Source organism: Eucyclogobius newberryi, unplaced genomic scaffold, assembly GCF_026437365.1.
Source record: "Eucyclogobius newberryi isolate DKJ021-1_F unplaced genomic scaffold, fEucNew1.0.hap1 SCAF_7, whole genome shotgun sequence".
Classification (NCBI taxonomy): domain Eukaryota; kingdom Metazoa; phylum Chordata; class Actinopteri; order Gobiiformes; family Gobiidae; genus Eucyclogobius; species Eucyclogobius newberryi.
The window spans coordinates 37,640,607-37,659,840 of record NW_027316389.1 but is presented as its reverse complement, the minus strand read 5'-3'; the positions used below and the strand labels follow the sequence as shown (position 1 = coordinate 37,659,840).

Genomic DNA, 19,234 nt, shown 5'->3' with positions numbered 1-19,234 from the left:
GGTTCTCTTCACTCTGTTGAGGGCCCAAGCGGGGTAACCACAGGCTGAGAGCGCATTCCGGACGAAGTTTTTCCTCTTTCCTCTTGCCCTCTGAGCTGATGGGCACCTCTTGCCCTCTGAGCTGATGGGCACCTCTTGCCCTCTGAACTGGTGGGCACCTCTTGCCCTCTGAGCTGATGGGCACCTCTTGCCCTCTGAGCTGATGGGCACCTCTTGCCCTCTGAACTGGTGGGCACCTCTTGCCCTCTGAACTGGTGGGCACCTCTTGCCCTCTGAGCTGGTGGGCACCTCTTGGGCTCTGTGTTGTAAAGTTCTGGTCACCTCCAGCTTGTGCTGTAGTGGGTGATTAGAGCCAAAGAGCAGGTTTCCTTTATACTTCTATTCAGAGCTTTCCGTCCTCTCCTCAGATCGTGGGACAATCAAGAAAGGCCAAGCGGCTCTCCTTAGAGTCTTCTCTTGTAAACCTGATTTTTGAGTCCACAGCATTGATGTGCTCTGAGAAGGCTTTCCAGCTCTTGTTTCTTGATTGTTACATGGATGACACATTTGTAACATACAAGTTCACAATAGTACAACAAAGAGGCTTGATAGTGCCAGGGCCTACTCAGAGTAGGATAAATATCTGAGTTCCCGGTCTTAATTCGCAGATTAAGAATGTCTCTCGGATGAGTGTCGAAACGTTTGTTTTTTCCCCTAAAAAAACAGAGTCCAGATGACTACTTTTTATGAATCATCATAAAAAGGCAAACATTGAAGGTTGAATGTTTTTTGAACAGAGTTTTGAATGTAAGGATGAAGAGAGCAGATATGTACTTGTTAAGGGGAATATTAATGGAAAGGTTTTCACTCTTTTAAATGTGAATGCTCCACCAGGGCGCGATATTACTTTCTATGCTGATGTCATGGACCTGATTGTAAACCACTCTGAGGGAACCCTGATTTGTGGCGTGATTGGAATCTTCACATTCAGCCTACATTAGACGTGTCGAACTCAAGAGGCTCTGGAGGAACAATAAATACAACGTTCAGTCTCTTATTGAAGATTATAGGATTTATTGACATATGAGGGAAATTAACCCTAGAGCACGCCAGTCTAATCCACATACACTATTCCAGAATAGACTACTTTTTTGTTCTCAGTAAAGACAGATCTAAAATCACTGAAGCAGGTATGGGCACCTTAGACCTAAGGGATCATCTCAAAATGGGTTGAAGCTGAAAAGACTTAATATTTTTCGTCTTGGGAGGGGGGTGTTGAACCTACATTTCGTCTTTTTGTTGCTTTGAAGCTTCAATACATCGTTGTGGCAGTAATTTTTTTGAAATGCTAAAAAACTATCAGCAACGAGCATTAGGCCAACATTAGGCGGCGGGCGCGGAGCACGGGGAGTGCGTACGGGGGAGCACTGCGTCCAGAGAGAGACGAAAAATATTATGTATTTTCAGCTTCAACCCATCAAGTGATCATGCTCCAAAATCTACATTTCTGTACATTTGGGTGAAAGACAAAAAAACACACTTTGGAGGTTCAATGCCAGTCTGCTGAATGACCCTTTGTTTAAGGAAAAATTTATCTGGAGGAAAATTACTCTGGGGAAATTTCTCTGCCCATCCTTTGGGATGCTACAAGAAATTAAAAAGATAAGAGGATAAATTAATGATCTGACTTCACAGGAAATAGTTAAGAAAATGCTCTTTACCAAACAAAGATATTATGAGAGTGGATCAACATTTTCTAAATTACTATCTTGGAAACTTAAAACCAAAAATCTGAAAGAACAATTTTTAACATACTGGACAGGCAAAGTAATGTAATATTCACCAAGACCAAATTCAATCAGCATTTGAATCCTTCTATGAAAAACTTTTTTCAAACATTCCAGATGATAAAGAAGATTATATAAATTCCTCTCTGGACACCCTCAATTTGCCTGTTATGTCAGAAGAAAAAAATAAAAATAAAATCCGCAAGCGGTGATGATGGCCCTTGCCACCCGTGCGAAATTTTCACTCACTTTGCACAAAATCATTTTTGACTCTTTGAAGTCTTATAGGATTTGTATGGGAAATATCTCTGTTTCTAGAGGCCAAACAGTAAAAAATAATATATAAAAATAATATAATAATATAACCCCTAAGTTTCAGACAATGTTGACCTTTCACATTATAGGTAGTAACTACTACAATTTCAGCTAAAAAGCTGAAATTGTAGTAGTGGAATAGAGTAATTTGGTTATATGGGTATTAATTATTTCCAATCGGGCCATAAAAATGCATTAGTGAGTGAAATTTGAGCTCCGCCGGTCTATGCCTTTGGCCGTGACATCTTATCGAAAAACAGGAAATTAAGGCATAAAAGTAAAATGTGGCGATGCTTGTTCAATCCAACATGGCAATCTTCCTGTCCGTCATCCAGCGATTCTGACAAGTGTGTTTTCGTTGTCACAGGGAGCTCTAACACTGCTCAATATTTCATGTATCTAGGCCAAAGTTGACACGTCTCATTTTTGCTCTAGGTGGCGCTGTCGGGTTGCGTCAGACGATCTCACGATCTTCAATTAATTGAAGCCGATCGCGTCAACGTTCCGGGGGTCAAAAACGCTATTACACAACAACAACAAAAAATAAGGAAGAAGTATAAACCAGGGAATATCAATGGCTCTTGTCATTTTATGGCTCGAGCCAATTAGGAGCTGAAATAACTGTTTTGGAAATATAAGGCGCAATCAAAAGATAAAGAACAATAAATATCCAGGGAGCGATGAGTTCACCTCAGAGTGGTATAAAGCTTTAAAAGACACACTTACTCCTTTACTTTTGGCAACTTTTAACTGTAACTTAAAACTCCGACCCATCCCAGTTGGAAAGAAGCCATCATATCCTTGATACCAAAAGAAGGGAAGGACCGATTGGATTGTGCCTCATATAGACCCATTTCTATTCTGAAAAAGAATGGAACAAATCCTCCCAAACTTAATCCACAATGATCAGACAGGATTCATTACCAAACGACAAACATAAGACAACATAAGACAATTCTTACACATAATGAATCATATACAAAAACAACAAAACAAAGCTGTAATAATAAGTCTGGACGCTGAGAAAGCTTTTGATTCTTTTAGCTGAATTTAGTTATTTAAAGTGCTGAACAAATTTCAATTCAGTGATTTAATTATACAAAATATTGGGGCTCTTTTATGATGGTCCAACATCAAGAATTAAAATCTGACAGATTCACTGACTTTAGAAAGGGGGGTGGGGCAGGGCTGTGGCTGGTCTCCCCTCATGTTTGCTTTGCATTTGGAACCATTGGCCCAATTTATAAGACAATCAAAAACAATTCACAGTGTTACAATTGATGGGACGGAACATAAAATTGCCTGCTATGCAGACTATGTTCTATTGTATTAGAGCAAACCAGAATTTTCCATACCTAATGTGATAATTTTTTTTCAAGAAGTTTTGTCTAATGTCTGGATTTAATTGGATATACAAAAAAACTGCAATTCTCTCTTACTGGCATCCCCCTCTGACCTGTAGAAAGATTTACCCATTTAAACGGAATCACTGAGATATTTAGGTGTAGTACTTCAATAGCAATTCAATTATACCCCTCTTTTAAAACCATATAAAAAGATATTGAATAATGGAATCCATACTTAAATCAAAGGATTGAAACTATAAAAATGAATTTTTTGCCTAGGTTTCTGTCTGTTCCAGACTTCTGATTTCCATCCCCAACCGGCTATTTGATGAGTGGAATAAAGCAATCTCAAGATTTATATGGCAAGTCAAGAAACCTTGAATTTGATTCAAAACTTTACAATTATCAATAGAAAAAGGAGGCTCGGGTTTACCTTCTTCAAAACATGACTTTATTTCAGCTCAGATCAGAGTGTTGCTGGTGTGACCCAGAATATGAAGCTCAATGGAAAAATAGGAGTTTAATGTTGTGCCGGGGGTTCATGTGCAGACCTTACTAGCAGATGACAGACGGTGGAGTCAATGGGGGAGGTGGAGAACCCTTGGGTGAAATCTGTTCTTACAACATGGAAGGAGCTAAACAAAACACTGGTTGACTTACGATCAAAATGTCACACCTAACAGCACAGACTCAAGATATAAAGTCTGGACAACAAAAGGTATAAAGGTCTTTTACCAGATTGTAAAGAAGAATCATCTGAAGAGCTTTGATGAGTTGAAAGAATCCTTTGGCTTAGAGAAACAGGACTTGTCAAATCAAATTTATTTATAAAGCACAATTCATACAAACTGCAATTCAAAGTGCTTTACAGTGTTTAAAACACAATTTTAAAAAAGTAATAAAATAAAAACACAATGCAGGCACAGGCCCATGCACAATGTACATCAGAGTAAAGTAAAGAATAAAAATAAAGTAGTATTTTAAAAGGCGTGGCTAAACAAAACAGTTTTTAGCTTGGATTTAAACACAGCCGGGGTGGGGGCCTGTCCCACAACTTCTGGGAGGCTTATCCAGACCTTTGCCCCATAGCACTGGAACGCAGATTCTCCGTGTCTGGTCTTGGCTCTGGGCACCAGCAGGAGGCCAGTCCCTGAGGTCCTTAGAGTCCGAGATGGTTCATATGACACACACAAGTCTGAGATGTATTTTGGTGCTAGGCCATGGAGAGACTTATACACAAGTAGCGCTGTTTTGAAGTCTATTCTCTGAGCCACAGGGAGCCAGTGCAGAGACCTGAGAACAGGACTAATGTGCTCATACTTCCTGGTTCTAGTCAGGACCCGAGCAGCAGCGTTCTGAATTAACTGCAGTTGTTTGACAGCTCGTTTGGAGAGGCCAGTGAGCAGGCCATTGCAGTAGTCTAGTCTACTGGAGACAAATGCATGGATAAGTCGCTCCAAGTCTGGTTGGGACATTATGTTTTTAATTTTGGCAATGTTTTTTAGATGGAAGAAAGCTACTGATGTTATTGAATTGATGTAGTGGTTGAAATTTATGTCTGTGTCCATAATTACTCCTAAATTTTTTACCTTGGTTACGGGTTTTAGAGAGAGAGACTGGAGGTGGTTGCTAACACTTTCTCTAAGTTTTTGTCGGCCAAAGATGATGATTTCGGTTTTGTCTGGATTCAGCTGGAGGAAGTTGTTTTGCATCCACTCACTGATCTGAGTGAATTGACTGGTCCATATTCACCTGCCGTCAGTGAGACATAGATCTGAGTGTCGTCAGCATAATTGTGATAGGACACACCACAGTTTCGCATTCGCTGTCCCAATGGCAGCATGTACAGATTGAACAGAAAGGGTCCAAGGATTGACCCTTGGGGCACCCGACAGGTCAATGCCATGTTCTCAGAGACACAGTCACCAATCTCAACAAAGTATTTCCTGTTATCGAGGTAGGATTTCAACCAATTTAAGGCCATACCCGTGATGCCCACCCAGCCCTCTAACCTCTATAAAAGTATCCCGTGGTCAACAGTGTCAAATGCAGCACTGAGGTCCAGCAGGACTAAAACAGAGGCCTTGCCATCATTAGTGTAGTGCATCAGTGTAGGTATTTATAAATAAGGATTTATTATAATCAAGAAATAAAAAAGAATGATGACCATCATAGCCCTTTCACTGAAATATTTATTAAAGCTTATAAATCTGGACTTTCAAGGGGATTAATATCTAAATTATACAAATGTGTTAACAATCTGGACAGTCACTACTGATTACATTGAGGGTAAATGGGAAAGAGAGGGTCACTTTGTTCTAGATGATGAAGAGTGGGAAAGTATATGTACATCTCACTGGAGAACAACAGGATCAGATGTTTGGAGGGAATTCTGTTGGACAAGTGTGTCTGGTTTCTTTATAAGCCCATGTCAAAGTGCCCATTACTCACAGGGAAATGCAGACTGTTGGAGAGGATGTGGCAGCAGGAGGCAAACCACTATCATGTGTTTTGGGATTGTCCTGTTGTTCACAAGTTTTGGACTGAGATCAACAAAGCTCTCCTTGAACCGACACCTTAACGTAGTGGAAGGGTTTGAGTGCCCGAATGATCCCGGGAGCTATGTTGTCGGGGGCTTGAAGCCCCTGGTAGGGCCTCCCAAGACAAACAGGTCCTAGGTGACGGGTCAGACAAAGATCGGTTCAGAAGCCCTTTATGATGAGTTCACAAACAAGCTCGATTACGTCGCCCGGATCGGCGTCATCGGGGCCCCATCCTGGAGCCAGGCCTGGGATGGGTGCTCGATGGCGAGCGCCTGGTGGCCGGGTCTTACCCCACGGGGCCCGGCCGGGCACAGCCCGAAGAAGCGACGTGGGGCCGCCCTCCCGTGGGCCCACCACCCGCAGGAGAATCCATAAGGGGCCGGTGCAGAGAGATCTGGGCGGCAGTCGACGGCAGGGGCCTCGGCGACCAGATCTCCAGACACAGAGACTAACTCTGGGGACATGGAATGTCACCTCGCTGGGGGGGAAAGAGCCTGAGCTTGTGCGGGAGGTTGAGCGATACCGACTAGATATAGTCGGCCTCACCTCCACGCACAGTTTGGGCTTTGGAACCCATCTCCTCGAGAGGGGCTGGACGCTCCACTTCTCTGGTGTTGCCCGCGGGGAGAGGCGGCGGGCTGGTGTGGGCTTGCTTATAGCCCCTCAGCTCAGCCGCCACGTGTTGGAGTTTACCCCAGTGAACGAGAGGGTCGCGTCCCTCCGCCTTCGGGTGGGGGACAGGTCTCTCACTGTTGTGGCGGCCTACGGGCCGAACAGCAGTGCAGAGTACCCGGCCTTCTTGGAGTCCTTGGGAGGAGTACTGGACAGTGCACCGACCGGGGACTCCGTTGTTCTACTGGGGGACTTCAACGCCCACGTGGGCAATGACAGTGACACCTGGGGAGGGGTGATCGGGAAGAACGGCTTCCCCGATCTGAACCCGAGCGGTGTTCAGTTATTGGACTTCTGTGCTAGCCACGGATTGTCCATAACGAAACACCATGTTCAAGCACAAGGGTGTTCATCAGTGCGCATGGCACCAGGACACCCTAGGCCGGAGGTCAATGATCGACTTTGTTGTCGTGTCATCAGACCTCCGGCCGCGTGTCTTGGACACTCGGGTGAAGAGAGGGGCAGAGTTGTCAACCGATCACCACCTGGTGGTGAGTTGGATCCGCTGGCGGAGGAGGAAGCCGGACAGACTTGGCAGGCCCAAGCACATTGTGAGGGTCTGTTGGGAACGTCTTGTGGAGCCCTCTGTCAGTAGGGTATTCAACTCGCACCTCCGGGAGAGCTTCTCCCATGTCCCGGGGTAGGTTGGGGACATTGAGTCCGAGTGGACCATGTTCTCCGCCTCCATTGTTGATGCGGCTGCTCGGAGCTGTGGTCGCAAGGTCTCCGGTGCCTGTCGTGGCGGCAACCCCCGAACCCGGTGGTGGACACCAGAAGTAAGGGATGCCGTCAGACTGAAGAAGGAGGCCTATCAGGCCACTGGCTTGTGGGTCTCCGGAGGTCATCGACAAGTATTGGCAGGCCAAGCGAGCCGCGGCTCGTGCTGTCGCAGAGGCAAAAACCCGGGCCTGGGAGGAGTTCGGGGAGGCCATGGAGGAGGACTATCGGTCGGCACCAAACAAATTCTGGCAAACCGTCCGGCGCCTCAGGAGGGGGAAGCTGTGCCTCACCAATACCGTTTACGGTGCGGGTGGAGGCCTGCTGACCTCGACTGGGGATGTCGTCGGACGGTGGAAGGAGTACTTTGAGGATCTCCTTAATCCCTCAGTCACGTCTTCCGAAGAGGAACTCAGAGGCTGGCTCATCCATCACCCAAGCTGAAGTCACTGAGGTTGTTCCCAAACTCCTCGGTGGCAGGGCTCTGGGGGTGGATGAGATCTGCCCTGAGTACCTAAAGTATCTGGATGTTGTAGGACTGTCTTGGTTGACACGTCTCTGCAACATCGCGTGGCGGTCGGGGACCGTGCCTCTGGACTGGCGGACCGTGCCTCTGGACTGGCAGACCGGGGTGGTGGTCCCTCTGTTCAAGAAGGGGGACCGGAGGGTGTGTTCCAACTACAGAGGGATCACACTCCTCAGCCTCCCGGGTAAGGTCTTTTCCACAGTACTGGAGAGGAGAATCCGACCGATAGTCGAACCTGGGATTCAGGAGGAGCAGAGTGGTTTTCGTCCCGGTCGTGGAACACTGGACCAGCTCTATACCCTCCATCGGGTGCTCGAGGGTTCATGGGAGTTTGCCCAACCAGTCCACATGTGCTTTGTGGATCTGGAGAAGGCTTTCGACCGTGTCCCTCGGGGTGTCCTTTGGGGGGTGCTCCAGGAGTACGGGGTCCGGGGCCCTTTGCTCAGGGCTGTCCGGTCCATGTATGACCGGAGCAGGAGCTGTGTTCGCATTGCCGGCAGTAAGTCAGACCTGTTCCCAGTGCATGTTGGACTCCGCCTGGGCTGCCCTTTGTCACCGGTTCTGTTCATAATTTTTATGGACAGAATTTCTAGGCGCAGTCAGGGGTCGGAGGGTGTTCGGTTTGGGGACCACAGGATTCCATCTCTGCTGTTTGCAGACAATGTTGTCCTGATGGCTCCATCAAACCCGGACCTGCAACATGCACTGGGACGGTTTGCAACCGAGTGTGAAGCGTCTGGGATGAGAATCAGCACCTCCAAATCCGAGGCCATGGTTCTCGACCGGAAAAAGGTGGCTTGCCCTCTTCAGGTGGGTGGGGAGTCCTTGCCCCAAGTGGAGGAGTTCAAGTATCTCGGGGTCTTGTTCACGAGTGAGGGAAGGATGGAGCGTGAGATCGACAGGCGGATCGGTGCAGCGGCTGCAGTGATGCAGTCGCTGCATCAGACCGTTGTGGTAAGGAGGGAGCTGAGCCGAAAGGTAAAGCTCTCTATTTACCGGTCGATCTACGTTCTGACCTCACCTACGGTCATGAGCTTTGGGTAGTGACCGAAAGAACAAGATCGCGGATACAAGCGGTCGAAATAAGTTTCCTCCGCCGTGTGGCTGGGCGCTCCCTTAGAGATAAGGTGAGGAGCTCGGCCACACGGGGGGAGCTCGGACTAGAGCCGCTGCTCCTCCACGTTGAGAGGAGCCAGCTGAGGTGGCTCGGGCATCTGTTCCGGATGCCTCCTGGGCGCCTCCCTTGGGAGGTGTTTCAGGCATGTCCCACCGGGAAGAGGCCCCGGGGAAGACCCAGAACACGCTTGAGAGACTATGTCTCTCGGCTGGCCTGGGAACGCCTTGGGATCCCCCCGGAGGAGTTGGAGGAAGTGTCTGGGGAGAAGGAAGTCTGGGAGTCCCTGCTCAGACTGCTGCCCCCGCGACCCGGCCCCGGATAAGCGGAAGAAAATGGATGGATGGATGGAAAACATCACATTCTAAAATTGAAAATCAGCAAATTTGACATTTTGTCCAAAATGGGACAATTTTGGGGTCACGTGTGTTTTAGTTTCTATTGTTTTATAAGATAAGATAAGATATTCCTTTATTGTCCCACATGGGGAAATTGCATTGGTGCAACGCAGGTAGATACAGAATTTTTATAGAATGTCTTTTATTTTTTCTCTTTCTGTTTTTGTATTTATTTTCTTTAAACGCTTTGAAAAAAATTTGTAATACACTGAATTTGAGTAACAGTCCCCACACACAAAAGCTTTCAGTCAATAGGAGAGTGCTGTGTTCCAAGATGCAAAACCTCATTTGGTCAAGTGTTCTTCTCTTCTCAGCCTTTCAAACACTTGCTTTAACATTTTTACACTCCTGACCCCGCAGTGGTTAGCACTCTCAAATAACAGCAAAAAGTCACAGGGACAATAAAGGCTGATCTCATCTAAACACTGCTTTTTTTGCTTCTAGGCACTGTACCATGGCAAGTTCATCGACACTGGCTTCACACTGCCTTTCTACAAACGAATGCTGGACAAGAAACCCACCCTTAAAGACCTCGAGTCCATTGACCCAGAGTTTTATAACTCCATCATGTGGGTCAAGTAAGTGCTAACTTTTAAGTTTCAAGTGATGACAACAAAATGGCAAAAGTTCCAAAAGATTTTTCCCTAGATTCAGTCGTAGGCGGGGAAAAAAGACCACGAAAAACTATACTTTCTCTTTGTTATGATCGTGGGCCCACCAGCACCACAGGAAAAAACCCTGCGACTTTTAAACAATCCAATCTAGTGCATCATTTTTCTGCTACCTTTTTCTTACTTTTATTTTCCATTAGTGTAAACCTCAGGCCATTATGAGTTTGAGCCTTTTGTTTAAATATCATGCTATTTTTCCTGTTTCATAGTCTACCCTAAGGGTATATTTGATAATAAAGTGTTGTGCAACACCTATAACATAATAGCTATGAAATATCACCCATATCTTGGACCCCCGCTCACAAACCCGGAAATGCAGACAGCTTAGTTTGAGATTCGCCCCCACCCTTGCCAAGAGCGATCTGGCTCCCGTGACGTAGTCTCAGCGTGGAGACGGTGGGAGTCTAAACAGAGGCCGAGAGGTACAGGTACAGAGTGCTTCCTGGAGGATGGGCTGAAACAGGGATGACGCGTCGCTGTGAATAGGCCCCGTCTGCAGATTCAAGGAGAAAGATATAGACTGTACTCTCGCTAAAAACTGCAGGAATCAATCAAAAAAACACTTTGGGCACATATATGAGACACCAATAGCACTGTAAGAAGGTTAAAAGCTCTGAAAAGTCCATTTTGCATGATATGGGACCTTTATGGTCCCAGGCATGAATCAAGCAACTGACAGAATTTGGTGAGTGAGTTAAAGTGAAGCTAGAAATATGACATTTGGACCAAAGACTAGTGACATGATGGTGAATACAGCAGTAACACATTATAGGCTTTTATGCGTAACGGTTATAAGACAATTTACTGAAAAAGATATGGCATGGCATAACATACCCACCTATTTAGTAGCTTAGAATTAAGACCGAAATGAGCTCTATATCTCAAACAGTTCGCTTCCTATGGCAAATGTCTCCTCTTGGATTGAACCAGTCACATCCAGTAGGTCGTCTCCTCCTGCTGTAGGTGATGATCTCTCAGTATTCAAACCCGACTGATGCAGTGAGCGGCTTCTCATTTCTGAAACAACCATGTGGAAAGACAAATCCTGTGGTCATAGAAAAGATGTCAGTGTGTGTGAGAAGTGTTAAATCATTGGCATCGAGCAGAGAAAACATCTGTAGAGAAGAAGAAACTAATGTACTCCAGATCTGAACCCTGTGAGGAATAATGACACACTGAAGATCTGTGGAATAATGACACACTGAAGATCTGTGTGAGGAATAATGACACTGAAGATCTGTGTGAGGAACAATGACACACTGAAGATCTGTGTGAGGAATAATGACACACTGAAGATCTGTGTGAGGAATAATGACACACTGAAGATCTGTGTGAGGAATAATGACACACTGAAGATCTGTGTGAGGAACAATGACACACTGAAGATCTGTGTGAGGAATAATGACACACTGAAGATCTGTGTGAGGAACAATGACACACTGAAGATCTGTGTGAGGAACAATGACACACTGAAGATCTGTGTGAGGAATAATGACACACTGAAGATCTGTGTGAGGAACAATGACACACTGAAGATCTGTGTGAGGAACAATGACACTGAAGATCTGTGTGAGGAACAATGACACACTGAAGATCTGTGTGAGGAACAATGACATACTGAAGATCTGTGTGAGGAATAATGACACACTGAAGATCTGTGTGAGGAACAATGACACACTGAAGATCTGTGTGAGGAACAATGACACACTGAAGATCTGTATGAGTGTATTTAGTATAACAACATGTCACGTTTGAAGCTAATCCATAAAGGCTAAATTGAATGATTTTCCTAAAATGTGTATTTTTCATGGAATGGTTCCCATTGGCATTCTTTGGATAAATGAATGAGAATTCTGTTTGGGAGTATTGAACATTATTTCAGCTACAGCAGGTTTGAGATACAGAGCTCATCTTAGGTTTTATTTGAAGCTAATGAATTGGGAAAGTGGCATGTTCACAGATGGGACAGTTATGCCAGGACATCGTCATAATGTGCCTCTTTGTGTTCATCTTCCATCTTTTAATATTTTATTTCATAAATGGTTTAATAATTGGAAACTCATACGCATAAACCCCTATAATGTTATAATTCTGTATTCCTCTTTGTTCCAAATGTAACTGTTGTCTGAGGCTTGGTTTGAATAAAAGGTTTTGGGGGTGCTGGAACTTATAGGCCTGAGGTTTACACTCATGAAATATAAATGTAAGAAAAAGATAGCTGAATAAATCCCAGGCTATATTTTTTCTGGCTTCATTAAACGATGGAAACACACTTTTTTTGTTTTTATTCTTAGCCTGCTACTGAAAAGAATATACTTGCTCAGGCTGTGCGAACTGTACAGCTTTAGTGTAGACAAACATGTTTTCTGCTGATGCCTCAGGGACAACAGCCTGGAGGAGTGCGGGTTGGAGCTCTACTTTGCTCAGGACATGGAGATCTTAGGCAAAGTGTCCACACACCAGCTGAAGGCCGACGGGGAGGACCTGCTGGTCACCGAGGACAACAAAGACGAGTATATTGGGTGTGTTAACTGTCTGTGTCTCTGTTGTCCCATTGTAAACCCTTTGTCCCTCTGACATTCATGTGTTCTTCTGTGTCCATCAGCCTGCTAACTGACTGGAGATTCACTCGGGGGGTGGAAGAGCAGACTAAAGCATTTCTGGATGGGTTCAATGAAGTGGTCCCACTTGAGTGGCTGCGATATTTTGATGAAAAAGAGCTGGAGGTACAGTACTGTGTGTGCCTCTAGTTTCCCAACACAGAGTTTTATTTTGACATGTACCAGCCTCTCCCTTTGGGCACACATGCATGTATACATGTAGTATATAGAGGGACGTTTTCTCTCTTTTAACAGTGTTTGAACAAAAAGGTGATGTTGAGTTTGGCTTCATTGGCTTTGCTTGTTTCAGTCATCCTGATTACAAGCTCGTCTTCTCTGAACCTCACAAAAACACTTGCTTTAGATCTGAGCGTTTCCTGTGCTGTTTTTAAGTGCATAAATAATCACCAGATTCATTCTGAGCATTTCTGACTCAAATCACCGTCATTACAACTGCACGTTTATGTTAGCATGTCGGAAAAGGTGTCTAATGCTATAGCTCTCGTCTGTCAGTAGATGGTATGCTGACATTTATCATGGATGATGAGTGCTCTCCTAGAGTAGTGAAGGGAGGGAAGTAACCTCAGTTGGTTCTCTCAGATAAATGTGACCCTGGAGAAGCATACAGTCAGTACAAGAAAAGGAGATGGACCTAGTTGGGACATCTAGGACAGGGATGGAGAGACTCTGTTGCTGCTCTTCATGCTAGAGTTGGGGGTTATCCTCAAAGAAATGCACGGCTGGAGTTGGGGGAGTCCTTGGTACATCTGTGTAGACACAGATGATGATGATGAGGAGGTGGAAAAACGTGACATGAACAGTTACTGGAGTTAAAGGGAGCAGGCTTCAGGATCGGGTTTCTGTGCTGGTCTCAGGGTGTGTTCTGTGTGCAGCTGATGCTGTGTGGGATGCAGGAGATTGATTTGGCAGACTGGCAGAAGAACACCATCTACCGACATTACACCAAGAACAGCAAGCAAATCCACTGGTTCTGGCAGGTATGTTCCCAGATCTAGAGAAGCCCAGCCCTGTTTGACTCTGTGTCTCCAAAGGTGGTCAAGGACATGGACAACGAGAAGAGAATCCGTCTGCTTCAGTTTGTGACTGGCACCTGTCGGCTGCCTGTGGGGGGCTTTGCAGAGCTCATAGGTAAACACTGTCGTTCACTAAACTATTGACAGCCTCAGACTGATGTGAGCTCCTCCTGCAGGAAGCAATGGGCCTCAGAAGTTCTGCGTCGATAAAGTGGGGAAGGAGACCTGGCTTCCACGAAGCCACACATGGTGAGTCTCACCAGCCGCTGCACGTGAAGCTTCACATCACACACATCTGTTTAGTCGTGTATTTATGCACCAATTGTGTCATGAAGGAATATTGACAAGGCTTCGCCTTAGTCCATATTCATGCCACACACTCATGTGTCAATGAAAGCCTGGCTTTAACACGAGTTGTTTGTTTTTGTGTGTTGTGCGTTGTGTGTGTGTGTGTGTGTGTTGTGTTGTGTTGTGTTGTGTTGTGTTGTGTGTGTAGCTTCAACCGTCTGGACCTGCCTCCGTACCGCAGCCTCGAGCAGTTGAGGGAGAAGCTGCTTTTTGCCATTGAAGAGACCGAGGGCTTTGGACAGGAGTGAAGCACCAGCTCTTTTACTTTGGAATGACAGGATGTGGATTCACTAGAGGAAATGCATTGTCCTCTGCTTCCCCTCAAGCAGGTTCAACCAGGTTTTAAATTTAGCAGATTTGACATTTGTAGTGAAAGCCTCAGCATGGCTTCAGTCACAGATGAGGGGGAACACGGGCGTCCCACCGTCTGCTGGTGTCCCACCATCTGCTGGCGTCCCACCGTCTGCTGCCGCCTGAGAAGAGTTTTATTTTTCTGTTTATTGTGAAATTCTGCATTTTGTCCTGTACATAGCTGAAATAAATGTTTCAATTTTGGCACGTGAGGTCTGTCTAGCTAAGGCTTGATATGTATCTGTAGTTTCCTTTTTAGTCAAAAAGAAAATGTTTCTTAATATAATGTAGCATTTTGTTTGGGTCAGCGCTCGATCATATAGGGAATCGAGACGGAAGGTATCAGAACGGAAGTTACAGAGTCCAATTTGGCGGCGCTCGTGGCGGCCCATGGCATAAACTAGTTTTAACCAGACAAAGTAAACCTAACTTTCCTCATTCATTGTCATTATTCAACTTCAAGAAAATAATGAACAGGTGAGCAAACATTTACATTTTTTACCCTCGTCTCTAAACTACGACAAAAACTTAGATATGATACTTCACGATATGATCTAGTGCTCAGTGTTGTGCCTGAACGCGTTCATTGAACGAAAGTTCATGAACGCATTCATAATTTTGGTGAGCGTGAACTGAACACGGTATTACTGCCAACGAACGAAACTGTGAACGCGTTCATTCTGGTGTCTGTGAAAGATTTAAGATAAGATAAGATAATCCTTTATTGTCCCACATGGGGAAATTCCATTGATGCAACGCAGGTTCTAGAGTCTTCCAGGTCTTCCAAAAAGAGCTTATGTCTGGTTTAAGTGTGAGAGCTCCGAAGTTGTAGAGGCCGATAGCGATATTGCAGACAGATAGAAATGTAAAGTGTCGCACAGCGCTGCTCGTATGCATCAAAACAAAAAGCAGCATGGACGCGACAGCAATAGAGCAGCAGGAGTCGCCCTACTACCAGTTACAAGGAGTCGCCCTACGACCAGTTACGAGGAGTCGCCCTACGACCAGTTACGAGGAGTCGCCCTACGACCAGTTACGAGGAGTCGCCCTACGACCAGTTACGTGAGTTTTATGATAAGGTCGGTGAGGATGGAACAATCTAACATTTCTGTGCAAACTTTGCCCATCAAGTTTTTGCTACTGCTACTAGTACTAGTACTACTACTACTACTAGTACTACTACGACGACGTGAATGGACAGCAACACATGGGGGAAGCATTTAGAACAATTATTGCATAATATTGAAAAAAAGAACTGAACTTGTTCAGTAAGAGAGAGAGAGAGATTTAATTTAAAATTAATTAAATTAAAAACGCACAACAAATCACTCAATCAAGCGGCACAGGGACCTTCAGCTGCCCCGTGGAGAGGAGCCTGGGGCAAACACCCTCGACCACCTGGAATGGAGAAGGGAGAGAGAGAATGAGGAGTGGAGTGAGAGAGGAAGGAGGAGTGGAGTGAGAGAGTGAAGGAGGAGTGGAGTGAGAGAGTGAAGGAGGGGTGGAGTGAGAGAGTGAAGGAGGGGTGGAGTGAGAGAGTGAAGGAGCGGTGGAGTGAGAGAGGAAGGAGAGAAGGAGGAGTGGAGTGAGAGAAGGGTAGAGAGGAAGCAAGAGACTGGGGGAGGGCGAGAGGAGCGAGAAGGAGAGAGGGGGAAAGCAAATTCCCTGTTCCTTTCTAAATGAGCTGCAGTTGTGCTAATGCTAATTGCCTGTGTTGGAATGCTTCTTTGCTCAGTGTTGTCCACAGTTAAGAGCTTTTATGTGTCATGGAATCAGACATTGATCAATGCTATTCCGTAACACATCGAGAACACAATTCAACATAGAAAATGAAACGACACAGAAATATCAGACATTTGTGTGGCAAGCTTGGGAAAAAACGCTGGGACTCATCACGCAGGCTGTGGTACGCAGCCTGCGTGATCCTCCTGCGTCTCACACTTTTTTTCCCATGCAGGTTGGTTTTATTAGATATTCTGGAATAGGCGGGTCACATTTCTCATTGGTCAGCTTCACATCAAGGCACTTGTTTTACAGCTGGTATTTTTCCTAGAGATCAAACCTTGGGTAAACATTACCCAAACTCCTCTGGGCTGTCACCCCCCCTCGGGTAAACATCCTTTGGCCCATCTTTACGACCCCTTCACAAATGCAGTTTGTCACACACCCGTTCTTCTCTTAGACTAATGATGCATATAAAATATCACTATTATGAAGATAAAATACATCACAGAAATATACTCATATATTCACATTTTAACACCTTTCCCTCCTGTTTATCAAAGCATTAGTCTACTGTCTCACATGCCAAACATATTATTCTTTTCAGTTTTCAACATGTCTTTCATATTGGTGTTAAAATGACACTTTTACACACAAAAAGTAATTCACAGTTCTCAAACATTGAACACACTTCTTTTCTCTCGGCCCACAACATGTCTACAGCATTACTGTCCTAAATTTTGAGTCAGATTGGTCAATCTCTGTAATTTGACAAACAGACAATTTATACTGTCCATAATTTTGTGCGGTGTGATGGGAAATATAGAAGTACAAGCGGAAAGCCCTTAAACCCACTGCTCTCTGGTCAGTCAGTTTGACTCGTCAGGGACCTCTCTGGACACCCCAATAACATCAAATACGTAGTATCAGGTGCTACTGGGACCAGATTGTCCACTAACCTCTCGACCTTGACCCTGCGGTATGGTTCTGGGTGATGCTGGTCTTTGTTATGACCATGGCTTCCAAGTGCCCTCTCAGCACTGTTTGCCCACACCACCATACGTCCTCGCTTGGTTTCTTAAGAGACCTTCTTCCGCTGCTCGCTTCGGTCACACCTATGACACATATGAACTGGTACATTTCACATCTCAATTCATAATCTCATTAACATTGCATGCAGTTACGTTGTAGCAGATAAAAAAGACTCTCTTGGGTAGTGCAAACAACTGTGGCTGTGGTGTAATATGCCGTTGTGTTTTTTCAGCTACTGTCATGTCAATTGTACATTATACATTTCACATTACACATTTCATAACCTTTCATGTTGATCACTTATTTTCTTCCCTTTATTTTCCATTTACCGGTATCCACAGTTGTGTATGTTGATTGTCCCGATTGTCCGGCGCATAATACAGGTGTTCAGCACCCATATTATCGTCATCGCTGTGATGATGATAACTGCTGATTTCTTTTAGCAGAGTATGATACTCTGCGCACCGTAGCCTCTGGCTCCCGTTCATCGTAGCAGAGTATAGCACTTTACGCTCTGTGGTCTCTGTGTCCGTTCATCGTAGCAGAGTATCGTACTCTACCGTAGACTCTGGACAAAACTCATACAAACGAAGTCCTGCGTCTTGTAGATTGCTTATGGATCTGGTGCTGTGTTGTCTGCTGCACCCATGATCTTGTCCTCACCTGGTGAGGACGACACGGTGTGGCTCCGTCCACTTGGCTCGTCCACTTGGCTCGTCCACTTGGCTCGTCCCTGTAAACACTACATCTCCAACACGTTCTTGCTGCGGTGATAAACAAAGTCTTTTCGACAGTATAATGTATTTCAAACAGTTCTCTTGTTTACAATTTTTTTTTTAGTAATTATTGATTCGGAATGTTTGTTTACTAGTCCATATCCCTCCTTTTTGAGAAATGGCCTTGCCCATGTCTCAAACTTCTACACAATTCTACATTTAAACAAAATTCAATAATCCAGATAGTTTACAACGTTCAAGTTTCAAACCCAATCTCTCACACCTGCTCATGTGGTGCTTTACAAACATTGTGTATTAGTTTGTTCTAACAAGTCTATATGTGTATTAAAATCAAAATGATCCTAAACCTTCCCCTTGGTTATAAGGCACATAATTTTTATCAACCCGTTTTCCCGACTTTCTTTGTCTTTTCTTTGTCTCACATCATCTTCCTCTCTGTCTTCCCCTCTGTCTTCCTCTCGTAACGGAGGAAACACCCATTTCCAAATTTATAAACCTGCTCTTTCTTTCTCTCTTTTCACTTACTCTTACCCTCACTTGTAACCTGCTTTTCCTTTCTCATTGCTGCTGATATAACTATCAGATGCTGCATCCCCTGGGATTCCACTGTTTAAATATATCTGTCTGTGTAGTTCCTGTTAACACTGGTTTCATAACTTCTATAGCGTCTAAATTTAGATGATATGGTCTATTTCTTGATTGAATCTCAACAATCCTTCAGGTATTTCCTTTAGAATGTCAAATTCTTTCCCTGTTAATGTTAACTTTTCCTATTACTCATCAGTCAACACCCCTGAGGTGTTGCCGTTGGTGTCCCTGTGATCCGTAAAGATAACAACATCTGCTCCATCCTGAGTCCTCTCCCCAAATTATTTCCCAGTCAATAGCCCCTTATCTCTGATTATCTTTTATGACTTGGTGTCCTCCCATGTCCCCCCACTTCTGCGTCAATTGCCCTAGTTAATGACACACAGTCATGTCTTGGGACGGCATTAGACGTCACTATTTAACTTATTCCCTCACTTAGTCTACATCGCAATACGAGGTTTCCTCATGATAATACAAATAAATAAGTTACTGATATAACTTTTACTGTCACTTTACTTACTGCCCGTTCTACTCCTATGTCCAAAAACATCAGTAGTCACTCATTTACCCATATTATCACACTCCAGGCCTGTGCCTGTATTTGATCCTAAATTTAAAAACACTTCTGTCTTTTCGTCCGTACTTTCATCTAGTCATGCATTAAGTCCAAAAAGATAATTTTCTTCAAGTCCAAAATTAAAACAAAACAAAACAAAACGTAGGTTTGTTCTGTGCACTCAAAAAACACGACTTT

The 19,234-nt window shown here is 44.7% G+C and overlaps 1 protein-coding gene across 2 annotated transcripts in view; it reads left to right on the top strand.

Annotated features, from left to right (window-relative positions):
• The window catches only part of wwp2 (WW domain containing E3 ubiquitin protein ligase 2), a 68,824-nt gene extending 54,218 nt beyond the window's left edge, over positions 1 to 14,606 (top strand). For both annotated transcript variants that reach the window (XM_072435803.1, XM_072435804.1), the window contains exons 18-24: positions 9,842 to 9,975; positions 12,450 to 12,590; positions 12,674 to 12,794; positions 13,562 to 13,666; positions 13,721 to 13,817; positions 13,879 to 13,951; positions 14,199 to 14,606. In XM_072435803.1, the coding sequence (XP_072291904.1) occupies positions 9,842 to 9,975; positions 12,450 to 12,590; positions 12,674 to 12,794; positions 13,562 to 13,666; positions 13,721 to 13,817; positions 13,879 to 13,951; positions 14,199 to 14,298 (771 nt within the window). In that variant the 3' untranslated portion in view covers positions 14,299 to 14,606. The remainder of the gene's footprint in view (positions 1 to 9,841; positions 9,976 to 12,449; positions 12,591 to 12,673; positions 12,795 to 13,561; positions 13,667 to 13,720; positions 13,818 to 13,878; positions 13,952 to 14,198) is intronic.
• Positions 14,607 to 19,234: the final 4,628 nt, after the last annotated feature.